Raw genomic sequence first — 16383 nt, 5'->3', positions numbered from 1 at the left:
TTCGCTAATGTTTGCTCAGCTTGTTTCTTTGATGACTTAAGATCAGGTTATCTAAAAACCTTCATATGTTTAAAATATAAAGTTAGAAACTACCAAGATCTAAAAAGTTTATTGTAAAAATGTGGCTAAAAACTGAGTCATAAGTCCATTTTTGACAACTTCTGGAAAACAATTACAGATCTTTCTGGTTTTAAGACTTGTTGGAAACATTTGGGATAATGTAGGTACACAACTCAGCACAATATATGACTCAGGGTGGTCCTTTCTAGACATTTTAATGTGGAAATGTTATATATTATACTTTTAACATAAGGCTTTAATTTAAGAGAAACCATCTACATTTTCATAAGGAATCTCCCTACAACCAGTTTGACATTCTAGCAGTCTTTCAGAAAGGCATTAGAGCCCTCTGTCAGACAGAATTTGAGGGCAGGGTGATCTAACAGTCCAGCATGAGCCAGGATTCTAACTCATCTAATTGCAAGTAATGTGATAAACAAAATGCTAACACCTATTGAACAGCCACAGGGAAAATGTCCGGCTGGGAGAGATGTTTGGCCGGCCACTAGGTTTCAGCTTTGTGGAGGATGAGTCTGCGTTTATCAAAAAACCTGCACATCAGGTTTTTATGGTGAGTCTTTGAGATTATTTCTCTCTATTTGTGTCCTGGAATCTAGCATCTGTCAATGTAGTATTTTACATTGTCCCAGCCTATGGCCATAAATAGAGAAAACAATTAGCACAGAGGTGGCCATTCTTAACAGAGACAAATGAGAATGGCCTGGTTCTGTGAGAAAGTGTTTTACAGTGCCTATCCCAAGGGTCACAGAGAGTGTACGAAAGAGAGAGTGGAAGAATTCCCAGGCACCCCCCTGGTCCTGACCTGGCCCTGGCCCAGAGAGATGGCACTCATTTTCTTGGAGAACTGCATGACGTCAGCAAACTTGTAGAGGTCAGCAGCCGGGTCAGTGCCAGGGGACAGGACGAAGATGAGAGGAGTGGAGGGGGATGATTCCTTGAATACCACGGCCAGGTCTGACGTCTGTAAGGGGATGGAGAGAGAGGGAGTAACAAGCCATAAATACTGCTGTCGCATACTGGAGAGCAAGCGACCGGAAATAATTTTGAGCTGAAGTTAGCATAGTTAATTCTGTACTCCAAACATTAACCACTGTTTGCACTGCTGCAGGCCCAGCCAAAGCAAAGGGAACCATTATTGCCATGTTAATATCACCAGCAGTTAGGCCAGTGTCAAACAGATAAGACAAAATCTGTGTATATATATATGCATATATAACCCTTAATTTCAAAATAAGGCAAAAGGCAAGAGAGTGATTCTACCTGAGGCTCTATGAAGCGTTGTCCCAGCTGAGCTGAGACAAAGTCCTGCAGGCCTTGAACAAGACAGTCTGCTCTCAAACAGCGCAGGACCAACAGCTTCTGGAATGAGTCCAGCTCTGTGTCCCATTCTCCTGGTAGAGGCTCTCTATAGGCAAACATGCACAGCTTGTTAGAAGTTGACAGCTTCTGGACCGTACAAAGCAAGGAAACAAGTGAGCATTTGTTAACACAGTGGTTATGTATGCATGCCTATGAGGTTGGTTGCTGTCAAAAATTCTCTTGAAACCCTCCAGATGTTTGTTGAAGCTCTCTGCCAGGTTGCTGAAGTTATCCAGAGCACTGAGGCCCAGGATGTCCTGCCAAGCGCGCTCCGACAGCCAGCTCACTGCTGGGTTGGTCAGCTCCTGAACAGGCATTCCTCCAGAAAGCAGGTAGCGCCACTCAGCCTGCCACAGAGAGACAACGCAGACTCATTAAATGTACATGGATTAACTCAACATCTGTATTCCTATTAGTTCCTACAAGAAATTAAAGAGGGGAGGGAGACTGCAAACTCCAGTTTCTCACCATATTAATTTTGTTCTCGTTCATCATGATGCGAGCGCACAGGAGAAAGGCGAACATGAGTTTGTGCTTCTCAAACAAGCTGCGACACACATTACTGTACAGGCTGAAGGTGAAGAATTCATTGATGTTGGCGATTCTCTCGTTCACCGTGTCTGTGAGAAACATATCAAGAAGAATATTTGTACATCTGGTTTCAATACCATAAACAAGTTCTGAATGATTTTTGCCATCTGCACAGATATATTTCTGTGTAATCTTGCAACTAGGAAGCATAATGAAATTTACTATGGGATTTCTTTTTACCTGCTCTCTCAGAGTTGGCAATGCCAGCCATGAAGATACCAAGGAACCACTCCAGTGAGTATTGGTACATGGGGTCAACATTGGACAGGTCCGATACACAGAAGAAGAGTATCTGTGTGCGCACAGCCACCGGCACATACTCCAGACGGGTGGCGTCGATGTCCTTCTCTGTCTGCTCTGCTGCCATCACTTTGGCCTGTCAGTAAAACCATCTTATGTTAGTAGAAAATCCAACAAGAGTTTCATGGTACATTTCAATAGTATCATATATAAGATTATAGAGGTAGTTGTCAATGAGAAGAAAACCTTCTATGCTAGTTGTTTAAGAAAGTAATTTGAGTAATAATATCTCTTGCACTGTCTGACCTTAATCTCTCCAGCTTTGATTTTAGAAGCCCCCAACACTTGGATTAGCTCCTCATTGTCCACGGGATTTCCCTCTGTGGAGCTGAGCCGGAACAGGATCTCATCCTCTATTTTTTTTAGCTCCTGTTTCATCTTTGCATTGCTGATGATCAGCTGGTTCTTGGCTTCCTCCAGGTCAGGACGTTCCTCAGCCACCACCTGGCCCAGCAGCTGGTCCTCTAGACCACTGGAAACATTTACAAAAACACAGACAGTAAGTTAAAGACATAAGTGGTGAAATAAAGTTCATAACTTAATTGATTCTGAAAAATGACTTTATTTCAATCTAATACACAGTCACAAACAGTTTGTTTTTTATTTATCCTTAAAATTGTCAGCTTGCAATTTCATTTTGAGATGTAGAATGCAGGTACAGTAGTTACCAACGATCAACAATCAACCAACAGATAAGACTGAAAGAAAAGTTACATAAACTTGCATTATCATTGCTTTTAAACTTAATTTACTATTGCATGCTTTGCACTTATATTTCAATATTACTCCACTGTGTATTTTGGATCATGAGTATTAAAAGGGCTGAGTAAAATGTGATCAAAACTGATAATTATTATATATATATATATATATATATATAAAAATGTATGGCAAATGTACAAAAATAAGATTAAAGTTTGTTAAAAACTGAATTTTGATTTTATCTGTTCAAAATATGCTCCAAGTTACCTTGGAGACAGTGTGAAGTTAATGAGGGTGACTTTGGTGGAGACCTCTGGAGAGTAGCGTGGGTTAGGCAGCTTGGTGGTGATGTACATCTTAAAGCCTTCCTGGTAAGGGATGACTGAATCCCCGAGCTTCAGCACTGTGTTGCCTTGCTGCTTAAATGTCTATGGGCCAAAAATGTGAACTAAGCACACCAATGCATGGTAGATATTTGCATAACACTGCCATACAATACAAGTGTTTTTGTTTGTGTGTATTCACCTGTTGCAGCAACACAGGTTCAAGAGCAGGATCTAACTCCTCTCCTATATTCTCCAAGAGGCAGGGTTTACCAAAGCGAATGGCGTTCTCAAGACTACGGAGAAAGTCCCGGTCACTTAGCTTCATAACCTCCAAAGCATTGTCCTGCTCCTGGGGGACAAAAACAAGCAAGTGTGAATAAATTCCACTGGAGACACTGAAAAGCTTTCTGGGTTGTGAAAAGAGTTGTGAGTGATGTGGAATAAGAGGGAAACCCAACAATATACCTACTGTTTTCCACAAAGCCAAAGCAGGAACACATGAATGTACTGAACCAAGTATAACGACTTATTTTCACTGAATAGTCTGCTACATTATACATACATTACGTAAAATTACAAGCCATTCATGTAATGGGAAGAAATACATTCACTTCTTGATAGGGCTACATCTCATGTCTTGTTTTCTCACTGGCACCCTCTGCAGCTATGGTCGGATCAGCACACAGATAAGATTCCTCACCATGTTTTTGATCCACGTGTTGGCTTGTCCCTGAGGATCAATGAACAGAGCCCAGCGCAGAGAGAACTGGGCAATCACACCATTCTCCACTGAAAGGTTATCCTTGGGCAAACCTGATATCTATGCACAAAGAAATGACGATGAAGGTTAATGACAAAAAGTTAATTCAAGTAAATAAAAGCATACAAAAACTGTCAGTCTGATGATTAAACTATTACTGTAACAGTAAAAAACTGAAGAGGCTTTAAACCCTGAAGGTCAGCTGATGACTAGTTGGTTCTGACCTGCCAGGAGCGGATCTTGACTGGATCTCCTAAGGTGTTGATCAGGTTGGGTTCGTCAGTGTGTGGAACACTTAGCTCTGTGAAACATTGCAGCCACTCCTCTGCCATGGCTGCCCTGTACTCTCCCTAAAAAAAAAAAGCAAAGCCCATTTGTGCAAATCATGAAATAATGCTGCACTGATTAGAAATAGAAATAGACAGAAAAGCAGTGAGACAACATGAGGAACCTACTAAAAGTTACGACATAAATACTTTCAACAATACTTACCGGTAACAATTACGTTCAAATTGTAAAACTGTAATTGACTAGAGCTTTAGGTGAGTCTACTTTAACAACCAAAACAAGAGTTACATTTTTTTTCTCTACGTTGGCAACTTTCTGTCAATCCAATCTTAATTCATATTCACTAATTCTTAATGGATTCACACTCACGCACTGATTTACAACTCACTTACAGTGAATGGTCCCAGGTATGCTACATATCCTGCAGATAGAAGCACATCGCCTGCCACATTATTGACCATGTAATCCAGATGTTGCACTGTTTCCTTCCAACGCACCTTCTCATCTGCCAGTCCACCAATAAGCTGGAGGAGATCAATGCATCATTATAGTAAAATAATCAATATTATAGAAGCTAAATGTGTTGACATTTGACATTATCTGAAGAAGAAGAAAAAAAAAATATTGTCATCAGATAATATTACACTGTAGTTTGTTTTGCTTTGCCATTGACGACTTCCTGTATTGTCTTATCACATACTTATTATTACGTCTGCCAATAAGGTTATGTCTTCTCTGAGTGCCATTCTTTTTGTGTGTGTTTTTATAAACAGTATATATACAGTATATTGGAGGATATGTAGACAGCATCAGCCTTCTAACTTTTTTGTCACTGTATATAAAACCACCTCTGTGGTCTGTTTGTTGTGCTGTTGTAATGCTGAATTCCCCCCCTGGGATCAGGGAAGTGTTATCTTATCTTATCCCTCCGTCTGACCTTGTCTGCTCGAACAAGGCGGGCCTCGCACAGTTGATACTTGTTGTCTAGCTCCTCTTTTTTAGCCAGACAGGCCTGGTACGTGGCCTGTAGAGTGGCAATTCCGGCCTCCACCGCTGCCAGCTTTTCATTGGCATCATCCAGGATGAGCTGGGTCGCTGCTAAGTCCTCCTGAGCCTCCTGGAGCGCTTGCTGTGCAAATATTTACATTTTTAATGTTAATTATTTTATTTGAAAAACAGCTAGATGGATAGTGCATGGTTCAAATGTGAATTTCAGTTTTTACCCTTTTAGGTTCCACAGCCCTGGCCACAAAGTGATATATATGCATGGCTCGCACCCACTGGCAGATGGAGGTACAGGCTTTGGAAACCTTGGCAATGGAGGCTGGCTGGAATTCCTCATTATCTATGTAGGGCTGGACTAAATTGATCACACTATCTGGGATGTTTTCCTGCAAAAATGATTGTTGGCAGAAAACGAAGCTTTTAAAACGAACAAATAGGAACTTTTGAGTTTAAAAACGAATCTGAAAGAGACAATAATCTTGTTCTTGACTGACAATGACAACATACGGCATAAATCATAAAACTAGATGAGAACTTTACCTTATCGTACTTGAAGAGGCTCTCCAGAAACTTGGCAGGATCCTGCAGCAGACCCTTACCAGGTTCCCAGTAATCGTCAACCTTGGTGCCAGGCTTCTCTCCAGGCACCCTTTTGGGTTTAATGCCTCTCATAATGCACACCGCCTCAATAACCAGCTTCACCCCCTGAGGAGGTCGCTGCATGGCTCGCACCTAAGAAAAAGAAACATTAAGGAGGTTATAGTGAAAAAAAAAAATTAGCAATGTAGTACTATTTGAAAAATATCATATCATCAAAATCTCTGACCTCAGTGACATCATTCTTGTTAAGTGACTTGAGGCTGGTGAGGGCAGCATCCAGCGCTGGCAGAGCCTCATCCAGGTCTCTCTGGGCATCAGCTGCGATGGTTCCTGCAAAATTGGCTTTCTCTGAAGCCTTGGCTTCCTCTGCCTTCACTGACTTCCGAGTTTCCTCTGCAACCACTGTGTCTTTCTGGCAACAGAGTATAAATCACACTCAAGGTCCATATAAATTGGTAAGTTTGGTAACTCATGCACATACAGTAGTGTTCAAAATAATAGCAGTCCAATGTGACTAACCAGATTAATCCAGGTTTTTAGTATATGTTTTATTGCTACATGGTTAACATGTAGCAACAGTAGGTGCAGTAGATTCTCAGAAAATCAACAGGACCCAGCATTCATGATATGCACGCTCTTAAGGCTGTGCAGTTGGCCAATTAGTTGAAAAGGATGTTTTAAAAAAACTGCCGTTGACTTTACAAACTCAAAACTATTTTGGACAAACTTTTTTGTTTCTAGGATTTAGCAGTCCTGTGAATCACTAAACTAATATTTAGTTGAATGACCACAGTTTTTATAACTGCTTCACATCTGTGTGGCATGGAGTCAACCAACTTGTGGCACCTTTCAGCTGTTATTCCACTCCAAGATTCTTTAACAACATACCACAATTAATTTACATTTCTTCAAATGTTTCTGCTTCAGAAACAGCATTTTTGATGTTCTCAATTGGATTAAGGTCCGGGGATTGGGCCGGCCAATCCATAACATCAATGTTGTTGGTTTGGAACCAAGATTTTGCTGGTTTACTAGTGTGTTTGTTGTCATTTGTGGTTGAAACACCCATTTCAAGGGCATGTCCTCTTCAGCATAAGGCAACATGACCTCTTCAAGTATTTTGACATCTGCAAACTGATCCATGATCCCTGGTATGCGATAAATAGGCCCAACACCATAGTAGGAGAAACATGCCCATATCCTGATGCTGCACCACCATGCTTCACTGTCTACACTGTGTACTGTGGCTTGAATTCAGAGTTTGGGGCTCGTCTCACAAACTGTCTGCGGCCCTTGGACCCAAAAAGAACAATTTTACTCTCATCAGTCCACAAAATGTTCCTCCATTTCTCTTTAGGGCAGTTGATGTGTTCATTGGCAAATTGTAACCTCTTCTGCACATGCCTTTTTTTAACAGAGGGACTTTGCGGGGGATTCTTATAGATTAGCTTCACACAGACGTCTTCTAACTGTCACAGCACTTCCAGGTAACTCCAGACTGTCTTTGATCATCCTGGAGCTGATCATTGGCTGAGCCTTTGCCATTCTGCTTATTCTTCCATCCATTTTGATGGTTGTCTTACCTTTTCTGCCACGTTTCTCTGGTTTTGCTCTCCATTTTAAAGCACTGGAGATCATTTTAGCTGAACAGCCTATAATTGTTTGCACCTCTTTATAAGTTTTCCCCTCTCCAATCAATCAACTTCTGAACAATGTCTTGAACGAACACATTTTCCTCAGGCTTTCAAAGAGAAATGCATGTTCAACAAGTGCTGGCTTCATCCTTAAATAGGGGCCACCTGATTCACACCTGTTTTTTCACAAAATTGATGACCTCACTGATTGAATGCCACACTGCTATATTTTTGAGCACACCCCTTTCAACTAATTGCCCAATTGCACAGCCTTAAGAGCGTGCATATCACGAATGCTGGGTCTTGTTGGTTTTCTGAGAATCTACTGCACCTACTGGTACCTTGTTTGCCATGTAGCAATAAAAAATATTCCAAAAACCTGGATTAATCTGGTTAGTCACATTGGACTGCTATTATTTTGAACACTATAAAGAAAAAAAAGTTTTTGTTTCACTATTACGGTACTAGTTTTCTCTAATGTGGTAAAGAAAACAAAAACATCAATTTAAACACTTGAATTAAAGAAAATACATTATATGCAGTTCATATCATATCAGTATCTAATTAAATCAGAGAAAGTTTAGAGACAAACCATAAGACGTAACATCTTAGTTTTCCTTACTTTGATGGTCTCCATTGTGACCTCAGTGTCCTTCGAGGCCTCCTCCAGAAGAGGTCTCATTGCCTCTAGCTCCTCTTGCATCTTGCTCACATCCTCTGCTGTACTAAGAAGCTACAGGATCACAAAACAGCAGGTAGTCAGATAAGTGTGCTAATTAAGCATATGCACCCAACTTGCAAATTGAAATTCTATTATTGCTATTTTTCCAGTTCAGTGCCTTGCCTTGTCCAGGCCGGTCTTCATGCGCTGGCGAGCACCACACAGTTCTTGCTTTTTGCGTCCAATGAGATTGGAGAAGATTTTGAGCAGCTCCAGGTAGCTCTTTGGTGTGACACAGTTGTGTCGAGAAAGCTCAGCCAGGTACTGCTCACACTTTTTGGCAACCATCTCGTGGATCTTCACACACATCAGTGTCTGGAAAAGGAAATCAGTTAAAGAGACTGTGTTTAATGAAAAGTAATTTCAGTATCTTATATTTTTGATTGGAGTGGTTCCTTTTCTTTTCAGGCAGCTAATAGTTTCTATTTACTTAATCCAGATATCAGACAAAACATTTGCAGAGCTAGTGGGTGTCTTAAGACTAGCCTGGGTATACCCATACTGCCTTGCGCACTCATTTTCATTTCGAACCTACAGGCAGTCTGGCAACAATGGCCGTTTCTTAGCCCTGTTTTAGGGATCCAATCACAGAACGCAAGACGATGACGCATACTACTCGACAGATGGAAGCTTGTAGTTTTGTAGTTTTCTTACGGATCCAACATGGCTGCAGCAGACGCAAAACTCTCTTTCGATCTAGCTGACGGCGTTTTAAATAGTTTAGTGCGAAAGTTGATTTTAAAAGAAAAACAACGTTTGACTTTACACTCCTGTTTCACCACAAAAAAGGATATTTTAGCCTTACTTCCGACAGGATTTGTCAAAAGCCTAATCTACCAATTAGCCCCGCTACCGCTCACTGCTGTAACGCTGATGATCTCGCTACGAGCCGGGGGACATTGCCAGAAAATCTGTGTGTGGCTGAACGACATGAGGGGGGAATAAGTCGTAAAAAGAAATAATCTTGCAGAAAGCGAGAACTGGAGAAGCAAAGCAGCAAGCAACACACACACACACACACACACACACACACACAGGGCATCCTCACCAGTCCCCTCATGACTGTTGGGCTGGCTTCTAGCTCAGGCAGCTCATTAAGAAATGATGTGGCCACAGCCTGCAGAGCCTCCTCTGGCCAGGCACTGAACCAGTCTATAGTGCAACATGTCACCAGTGAGGGAAACTGCCTTAGCCGTGCACGAAACACCTCACCGATTGGACTGCACAGGAAGAGAAGAGGAAAGGTGTGAGTAGGAGAAAGGCAGAGAATAAGGATGGGTAAAACAACAATAAAGATGAAGCCAAATTTATCAACTGCTTTAAATTTTCTTTCGACCATTTGGTCAAAACTTTTTTACTATTCTTACGTCATGCAGAGTACAGTGTGGATGTTGCTGCGGACCCTCCTGATGTAGGCAGCCATAAGGTTGGTTTTAGTTGGCTGCTGGCCCAGGTCTTGCACCACCGGTTTCATGGCTGTAAGGATGCGCTCCTGTTCGTCTGATGCATACAGGTTGGGAACATCCCCAGAGTTCAAAATGTTGTTGATATCCTCGAGGAATGACTCATTCTTAATCTGGGAGATGAGTAACATAAAGGTATTGATCAGTTAAATGCATTGTCTTCTGGAGATTACAGAGATGACAGGTGATAAGAGAATGCTTTACCTGTGTATCGACAAAGAGAAAGGTGATCTGCTGGTCCTGAAGGCCGGCCTTCAGCATGATGCTTTTAATATCTTCTCTCCACTCTGGCTGACCGTAGTTCTTAGACAGCTCGATCTGGAAACACTCATATTCTGATCTGAATATAGACAAAAACACCATGAGGATAGAGCCCAGGTACACTTAAAGGAGAAAGATAGATAATATTCAAAACCAGCACTGTGATCCTTTCAAAAAAGGAGATATTTTGAGAAAAAACTTTCTGTCTCATGAAAGTTGTATTTAGCCTGTTGGCATGGAAGTTGTACAAAGTGGTGGAAACTCACATATATGAGGCCAGCTTAGTGAGTGACTGACGCCCGCTCCCACCCACTCCAAGCAGCAGGGCATTGCCCAGAGGTTGGCGCAGGATGCGGCTAATACGGCACACATGCTGAATGGCGTCCATGAAGAGCACCAGCTTCATCTTGGTGGTACTGGTCTGGTTGAAGTCATCCATGTATTCCTCCATCACTTTCACTAACTAAAATATTTAATAAAGGGGTGAAATTTTTTTCGGTAAAGTATACAGTCACTCATTTTTCTGTAGAGTGGAAAATTACAAATTATTACAGACATAGCAAAATGACGCACTTTCACAAAGTACAATGTAACTAAGCTATGTCTTAAAAATATTACATAGTATCTTAAAACTAGAACATTTCCAAAGAAATTTTGAGTGTGCTTGACTCTGGCCCGTGACTCTCAGCTATACATTGACATTGACACTGCCGAGTAGTTTACAGTATATTACCTCTATAAGTCCGTCATTTAAAAAAAAAAAGTTTCATCATTTTGTGGTACTAAGTCATTAAAAATATAAAGTTTTCATTATAATGACTTTCAGAATCTTTTTTTCATCACATTGGCAGAAATGGGCTTCCATCATTCAGCAACAGAAAGAACATGCCTAAAAATATTTCCAATACTGCTTGGCACCCCTGACCTTTTCCTTGTCTTCTATGAGTTTGTAGACTTTGATGTCAGCTCCAGGAATCATGAAATCTCCAAACAATACAGGTTGGCAGGGCACAGCATCTTCAAAGTTGCAGTCAAACCCCTGAATACAGTCTTTCAGGAGCTCGTTGAACCAGTCTCTGTCCTCAGCACACACAAGGCGGTCTTGGAAAATTCGACAGCTTTCATGGTACCACAGTTGCAGCAGCTGCAATTTATCCTGAAATAACCAAAGTAAGACTACTTTTATTCTGAAATGTACTTTCAATCCTTACGAAATTTCACCTTAGTTCAAATTTCTTCATATATGATTATTCTAGGACACCCTATTGCAAGGGTGGCATGAGCCATAATGTGCACTACTGATACTAGCTGCTTCACAATAAATTGAATTTGTAACTACTTAATGGATCAAGTGACTAAACCTAAAAGGTTAGCAATATATTTCATAATGTGATTATATCATAATAATTCGATTCAGGTGGGATGTGACTACCTCCATCATTCCAGCCTCAGCCATGAGGATGCCCTGGAAGACTTTGGACAGATCTCTGAGGTTGAAGGTGTAATGGGACTTGGCTGGAGTTGGGAGGAGCTGGGAGGTAATGGTAGAGTAGACTCGGATCGTAGCGTCTACAAGAGGCTCATTCAGCGGTTGGATTGCTGGCACAGGTCCTGATGAAAAACAGCAGGTCAGAAGAGAGAAGAAAAACAAAAACAAAAATTAAATTCATGTAAAATCTATTAACTGTAGGACTCTGAGACAATACTTTATCAGAAGACACTTCCACAAATGTTGGCCAACACATGTTGACTTGATAGAACTAATGTACTCTATGTGCTCTGTTGATAAAATGACAATTATTCAGACACATGTTTTGAATCTTCTACCATACAAGCTCTCCTAACTGATCCTGAGCATTAAATGTCATTTTGCACTCTTCATCTACTTCCTTCTCTGTGTCCCTGACTTACTGCCTGGTTCTTTTTTACTCATACTTCCATCTGAAAGAGAACAAAGATTCAGTTAAAAACTGTTTTAAGTGGGGTTTTTTCCCCCACAAGCCAATGTAAGTATTTTCTGCACTGCAACATCTGACTTACCCATCCAACTGCCCAAAATGGTGGAGAAAATCTTTTTTTTGCTGGCATCATCCATTTCAGTGAAGGACAGGAAGTTGAAGTGGCGTGTGAAGCGTGGGGTGATGGGGTTCCGGCCTCCACCTGGGGGCCCCATGGCACAGGCAAAATTGATGTCCACTATGTGCTTGAATGTCCCTGTGGATGATGTTCAGTCTAATGAGATGTTTCGCATTTCTGACAACAATAACAAAACCCAAATGTATATATTAAAATAGTTACAATTGGTAATTTAGACACAAAGAAATACAATGCCATATTGAATATGAAAAGCTTAAAGGAAGTTGTATGAGGTACTTGCCCATAGAGAGTGTATAACCTACAGTAGATGGCAGTTAGCACATCCTGAGTTTGGAGAAGCAGGCAGGAGTACCAGCACAGAAGCTAAGCAATGTGATGCTGTGGACGTGGGCTATATTGAGAATATTTTTACCACTTTACCTTGCTGTCAGCCCGCTCTTTCGAACTCCTCTGACAAAAACAGCAATGTTACTTCTCAGAACACGGGAGTTGCTGGTCTTCTGCTGCCTCGGTCGACCAGTTTGTTTGTGTTATTGTGTGACTTTGGTGTTTTGAAGTGTTAGTCCGGATTCACCAAAGTCATACAATTACACCAACCGATCAAGGCAGCAGAAGACCAGAAACTCCCTTGTTCTGTGAGGTAAAATTACTGTTTTTTTCAAAGGAGCCTGGTAGCTTTGAAAAGAGCAAAGATAATGGCTCTAGTTCCCTGTTGGAAAGCGCTGTCTGACAGTGTTGCCCCCATACACAGCAGTACTTTGATTAGCTTCCCTGCAAGTGTGCATTCTTCATCAAACTGGGTATCTCACGCAACCCCACTTTCTCTCACCTATCTGTTTCCTGTCATACCAGCCTGCATGGTCCATCCACTGCCTCAGCAGTTCAATAGGAGGCTGAGCACCATAGGTCTCCAACATGGGCATGTTTAAGTCATCAATGAATAAGATGAAGTACTTCCCTATTGGTGGTCCAAACACACCTTTCCGCCTGACACAAAGACACATGCATCACTGAAATGGTGGGTCACAACTATATTGTTGTATTGTAAATAGTGTGTAGGTGAATCAATAATGTATAGTGGAGCAGGCGTACCTTTTGTCTAGTTTACTATCAATGTAATCTTGGGTCTGGTTGGCTGAGGTGCGGGCAGAAAACATGAGAAAGTGTGTGATGTATTCAGCAGGCATATTCTTCAGCAGCTTGTCTGCCATGGTCAGGGTCTTTCCTGTGCCAGTTGGCCCAATACAGAGCACCTGGATCATACAGATACATAGAAATCTGATTTAACGGTGCCCATTCAAGGGAATGTATTTATTTAAATGTACAGCATTTTTTACTGGATTCTAAATAATTGCTTCAGTTTAAAATGTTCACAGACTGTACTGACAAGTGATACTGTTTGAACTTTTTTTTTCTTTTTTTTAATATTTACATTATTTGCAGACAAATGTGTGATGCTCAACTACAGCCAAAGTACTCACAGGTTTCTTGTTGGTCAACAGCATATCCATGAGGAAAGACATTCTCACTGTGTCAGCAGTGGGAACGATGATGTCAGCATAATTTGTCTCAGGGGTTATTACAACACTCTTTGCATATTTCATCCAGCTGACCCACTGGACCTAAAGTAAATATGAAAAAAAAGTTTGAGTAAAAAATTATTCATCTGCTGGTGTTGGTTGCATAAAAAATCTGTATGACTGTGCATAATCTACTTACTGTTCTTTCCTCTTCTTCATTATCATCCCCAAAATTACTAATCCCTGCATCATCGAGCCTGTAGTCGTACACCAGGCCCTCCTCTGGAAAGCATAACTCAATCTGGAGGAAAAAATAAATTCACATTTATCTCTGTCAAATAATCAAGCTGTCAATACAAACAACATTAGGACTATTCTGGTATTTGGATGCTAAAGTGGAGATGCTGATATGACCTTTTCCTCTGCCATCTTGTTCTTGAGCCAGGCACTGAAGCGCTTCCAGCTGGCTGCGTCTCCTGTAGCTCCCACACTCCACACCAGAGAGAAAAAGAACCAGGGCTCAATCAGTTCGCTCAGGCGGTCCAATTTCTTTTGGGGCGGTGGTCTCTCATCCTACAAGACAATAAAAGATTGGAGAAGGGATCTCAATCAACAAAATTCACATATACAAAAGTAAAGAACAGGGTTTTTTAAAACAATTTTAAAGGTGAAATCAGTCATTTCCTGCATATTAATTTACACTCATGACGTTGTTGTTGTTGGAAGGCATAGAAAATGTTATTGACGGATCACGTAGCATGAGTGCAGGTGCAATGGAACAAACAAAGTCAGTGTTTTTCAACAGCAGAGCATCTCCTGTATTGTTTCACCACACTTGACCATAGAGATGGATATGATAATAGAGTTTTTCTCAGTCGCTTTGGTGCATTTCTCACATCAATATTACAATTAACAGTTAGTTCAACCTCCAAAACATTTAGTAATTTCTGCACATCATAGTAGCAGTTTCTCATTCCTTACAACAAATTACAAATGCTTTTGAACATGCATCAATTGCTTTCATACAACTCTCTACTGTTTTATAACATCATTTGCTTGTGTCATGTCAGTAAAAATTAACTACACTTGTGAATGCTGGATAGTCATTCCATATAAAACTAATAGTCCTCATTTCATTGCTTGAGTCATCACATACAAAAATGTTGACCTAGTCGTCAAAATCTGTCAAGCAAATTTTATAAATTTTTTAAATATTTATTTTTTACGGAAAATGTCTCCAGAATGAAATACATTTTCTCAGGTGATCCTCAGATTTCACTGATGAGAAGGGCTGTGTGAAGCATTAGTTGCAACCAATGATAAGCCACTTCTCTACAATCACTCAGAGCTAAATCCCATAAACCCATAAACACTTTAAAAGCATATATGAACCAAGCAGGACATAGTGTGGACCATTTCTACAATACTGTGACACTGTACTGTGCACAGCTCTACCCAAAGGGACTTTATGTTTGTTATAAATAAGGGTGTTTTTTTTCCTCTTGCACAATGCTGTAAACGAATTAGAATTGAAAAGAACATATGCAGTAAAAATGTGAAACATACATATTCAGTGTGTTGTACTCGGTTACCTCACTAAATACAGTAATGTGTAACTCTACTGTAGTTTTCAAATGCCTGTGCAAATAGTATATAGTGGTGTCTTGAGCATTTTCAGGTAGCGTCACCAAGATCTGACTTTTTTGCATTGGAAAACATTTTCAGAGTAAACTGTCATAACGAAAACATGACAGAGCCATTTGACTATCTTCATTCATAAACATGGTGTCAGGGCTTTTCATCTTGATGACACTGATACTTTCATTGACATGAATACTTGCTTTTGAGCAATGAGCTATCCATTTTAAGCAAGTGACATGCTTTTGCAGGTTATCAACTAGGTTTTGCAGTTTGTACTTGAGAAATGTATTAACTGGTGTGAAAATGTTAATAGTGATGTGAGAAATGCACCAAAGCAACTGAGAAAAACTGTAAAACAGTATTAAAAAAAAACAATGTTGTTGTTAAGATAGATGTAAACCATATGTTTTAAAGTAGCTTGTCCAGCTTCCCTAAAGTACACAATATTTACCATACAAGGCTAAAACTTGTGTTTTAGATATTTGCACATATATATTAAAGGGGTCAATCTAACAGAGAGAAACTGCACACACCTCTTTAATGTTGAAGGGACTGAAGAAACAGTCCATAAGCTTAAGCAGACTACAGGCAAGGTTGCTGTCCAAAGATGTGATGACCTCCTTTACAGATGTGCGGACAAATGTGATGCAGTCCTGGGTAAAATACAAATAAAACAAAGTCAGCATACTGTTTATTATATCACAATACACTATAATTAAAAGCTTTAAGATTCCCTGCTGGTGTATCTCATTTATGTATCCCCTCTCACCTGCAGAAACCTGGCAAACAGGGAGTTGAGCTGCTCTGTGAATGGTTTCAGGGCTTCAGGGATCCGCTTCAGCCAACACTCTGTAAAAGGGGTGAGGCCCAGAATACTGGGCTCCAGGTAGACCATACCACAGCGAGACACTGTGGCTGGAGATGCCACTGCCAAGTCTTGCACCTCAAACATCATGGTCATCACCTGCATGACGAACACAAAATGTCTGAATGCACATAAGAAAACAGAGGCAAAATAATGAATGAAAGTTAAG

At 40.7% G+C, this 16383-nt stretch overlaps 1 protein-coding gene across 1 annotated transcript in view; it reads right to left on the bottom strand.

Moving 5' to 3' along the window:
* dnah1 (dynein, axonemal, heavy chain 1) overlaps positions 1-16383 on the bottom strand; it is a 35381-nt gene that overhangs the window by 6282 nt on the left and 12716 nt on the right. Inside the window, exons 38-69 of the mRNA XM_059329353.1 lie at positions 16119-16313; positions 15883-16002; positions 14123-14281; positions 13908-14009; positions 13670-13810; positions 13281-13441; positions 13018-13175; positions 12132-12305; positions 12003-12032; positions 11524-11702; positions 11017-11247; positions 10358-10554; positions 10035-10170; positions 9735-9943; positions 9416-9587; positions 8491-8682; positions 8269-8379; positions 6239-6424; positions 5953-6144; positions 5631-5798; positions 5345-5536; positions 4800-4931; positions 4344-4469; positions 4060-4179; positions 3559-3708; positions 3301-3461; positions 2578-2803; positions 2212-2407; positions 1909-2060; positions 1591-1787; positions 1342-1486; positions 884-1042 (exon numbers count right to left, since the gene is read on the bottom strand). Coding sequence (XP_059185336.1) covers positions 884-1042; positions 1342-1486; positions 1591-1787; positions 1909-2060; positions 2212-2407; positions 2578-2803; positions 3301-3461; positions 3559-3708; positions 4060-4179; positions 4344-4469; positions 4800-4931; positions 5345-5536; positions 5631-5798; positions 5953-6144; positions 6239-6424; positions 8269-8379; positions 8491-8682; positions 9416-9587; positions 9735-9943; positions 10035-10170; positions 10358-10554; positions 11017-11247; positions 11524-11702; positions 12003-12032; positions 12132-12305; positions 13018-13175; positions 13281-13441; positions 13670-13810; positions 13908-14009; positions 14123-14281; positions 15883-16002; positions 16119-16313 — 5169 coding nt within the window. The remainder of the gene's footprint in view (positions 1-883; positions 1043-1341; positions 1487-1590; positions 1788-1908; positions 2061-2211; positions 2408-2577; positions 2804-3300; positions 3462-3558; positions 3709-4059; positions 4180-4343; positions 4470-4799; positions 4932-5344; positions 5537-5630; positions 5799-5952; positions 6145-6238; positions 6425-8268; positions 8380-8490; positions 8683-9415; positions 9588-9734; positions 9944-10034; positions 10171-10357; positions 10555-11016; positions 11248-11523; positions 11703-12002; positions 12033-12131; positions 12306-13017; positions 13176-13280; positions 13442-13669; positions 13811-13907; positions 14010-14122; positions 14282-15882; positions 16003-16118; positions 16314-16383) is intronic.

The sequence above is a fragment of the Centropristis striata genome, chromosome 3 (genome assembly GCF_030273125.1).
Source record: "Centropristis striata isolate RG_2023a ecotype Rhode Island chromosome 3, C.striata_1.0, whole genome shotgun sequence".
NCBI classification, from domain to species: Eukaryota; Metazoa; Chordata; class Actinopteri; order Perciformes; family Serranidae; genus Centropristis; species Centropristis striata.
Note: the sequence above shows the minus strand (reverse complement) of the source record. Positions and strands in the feature narration are given on the sequence as shown.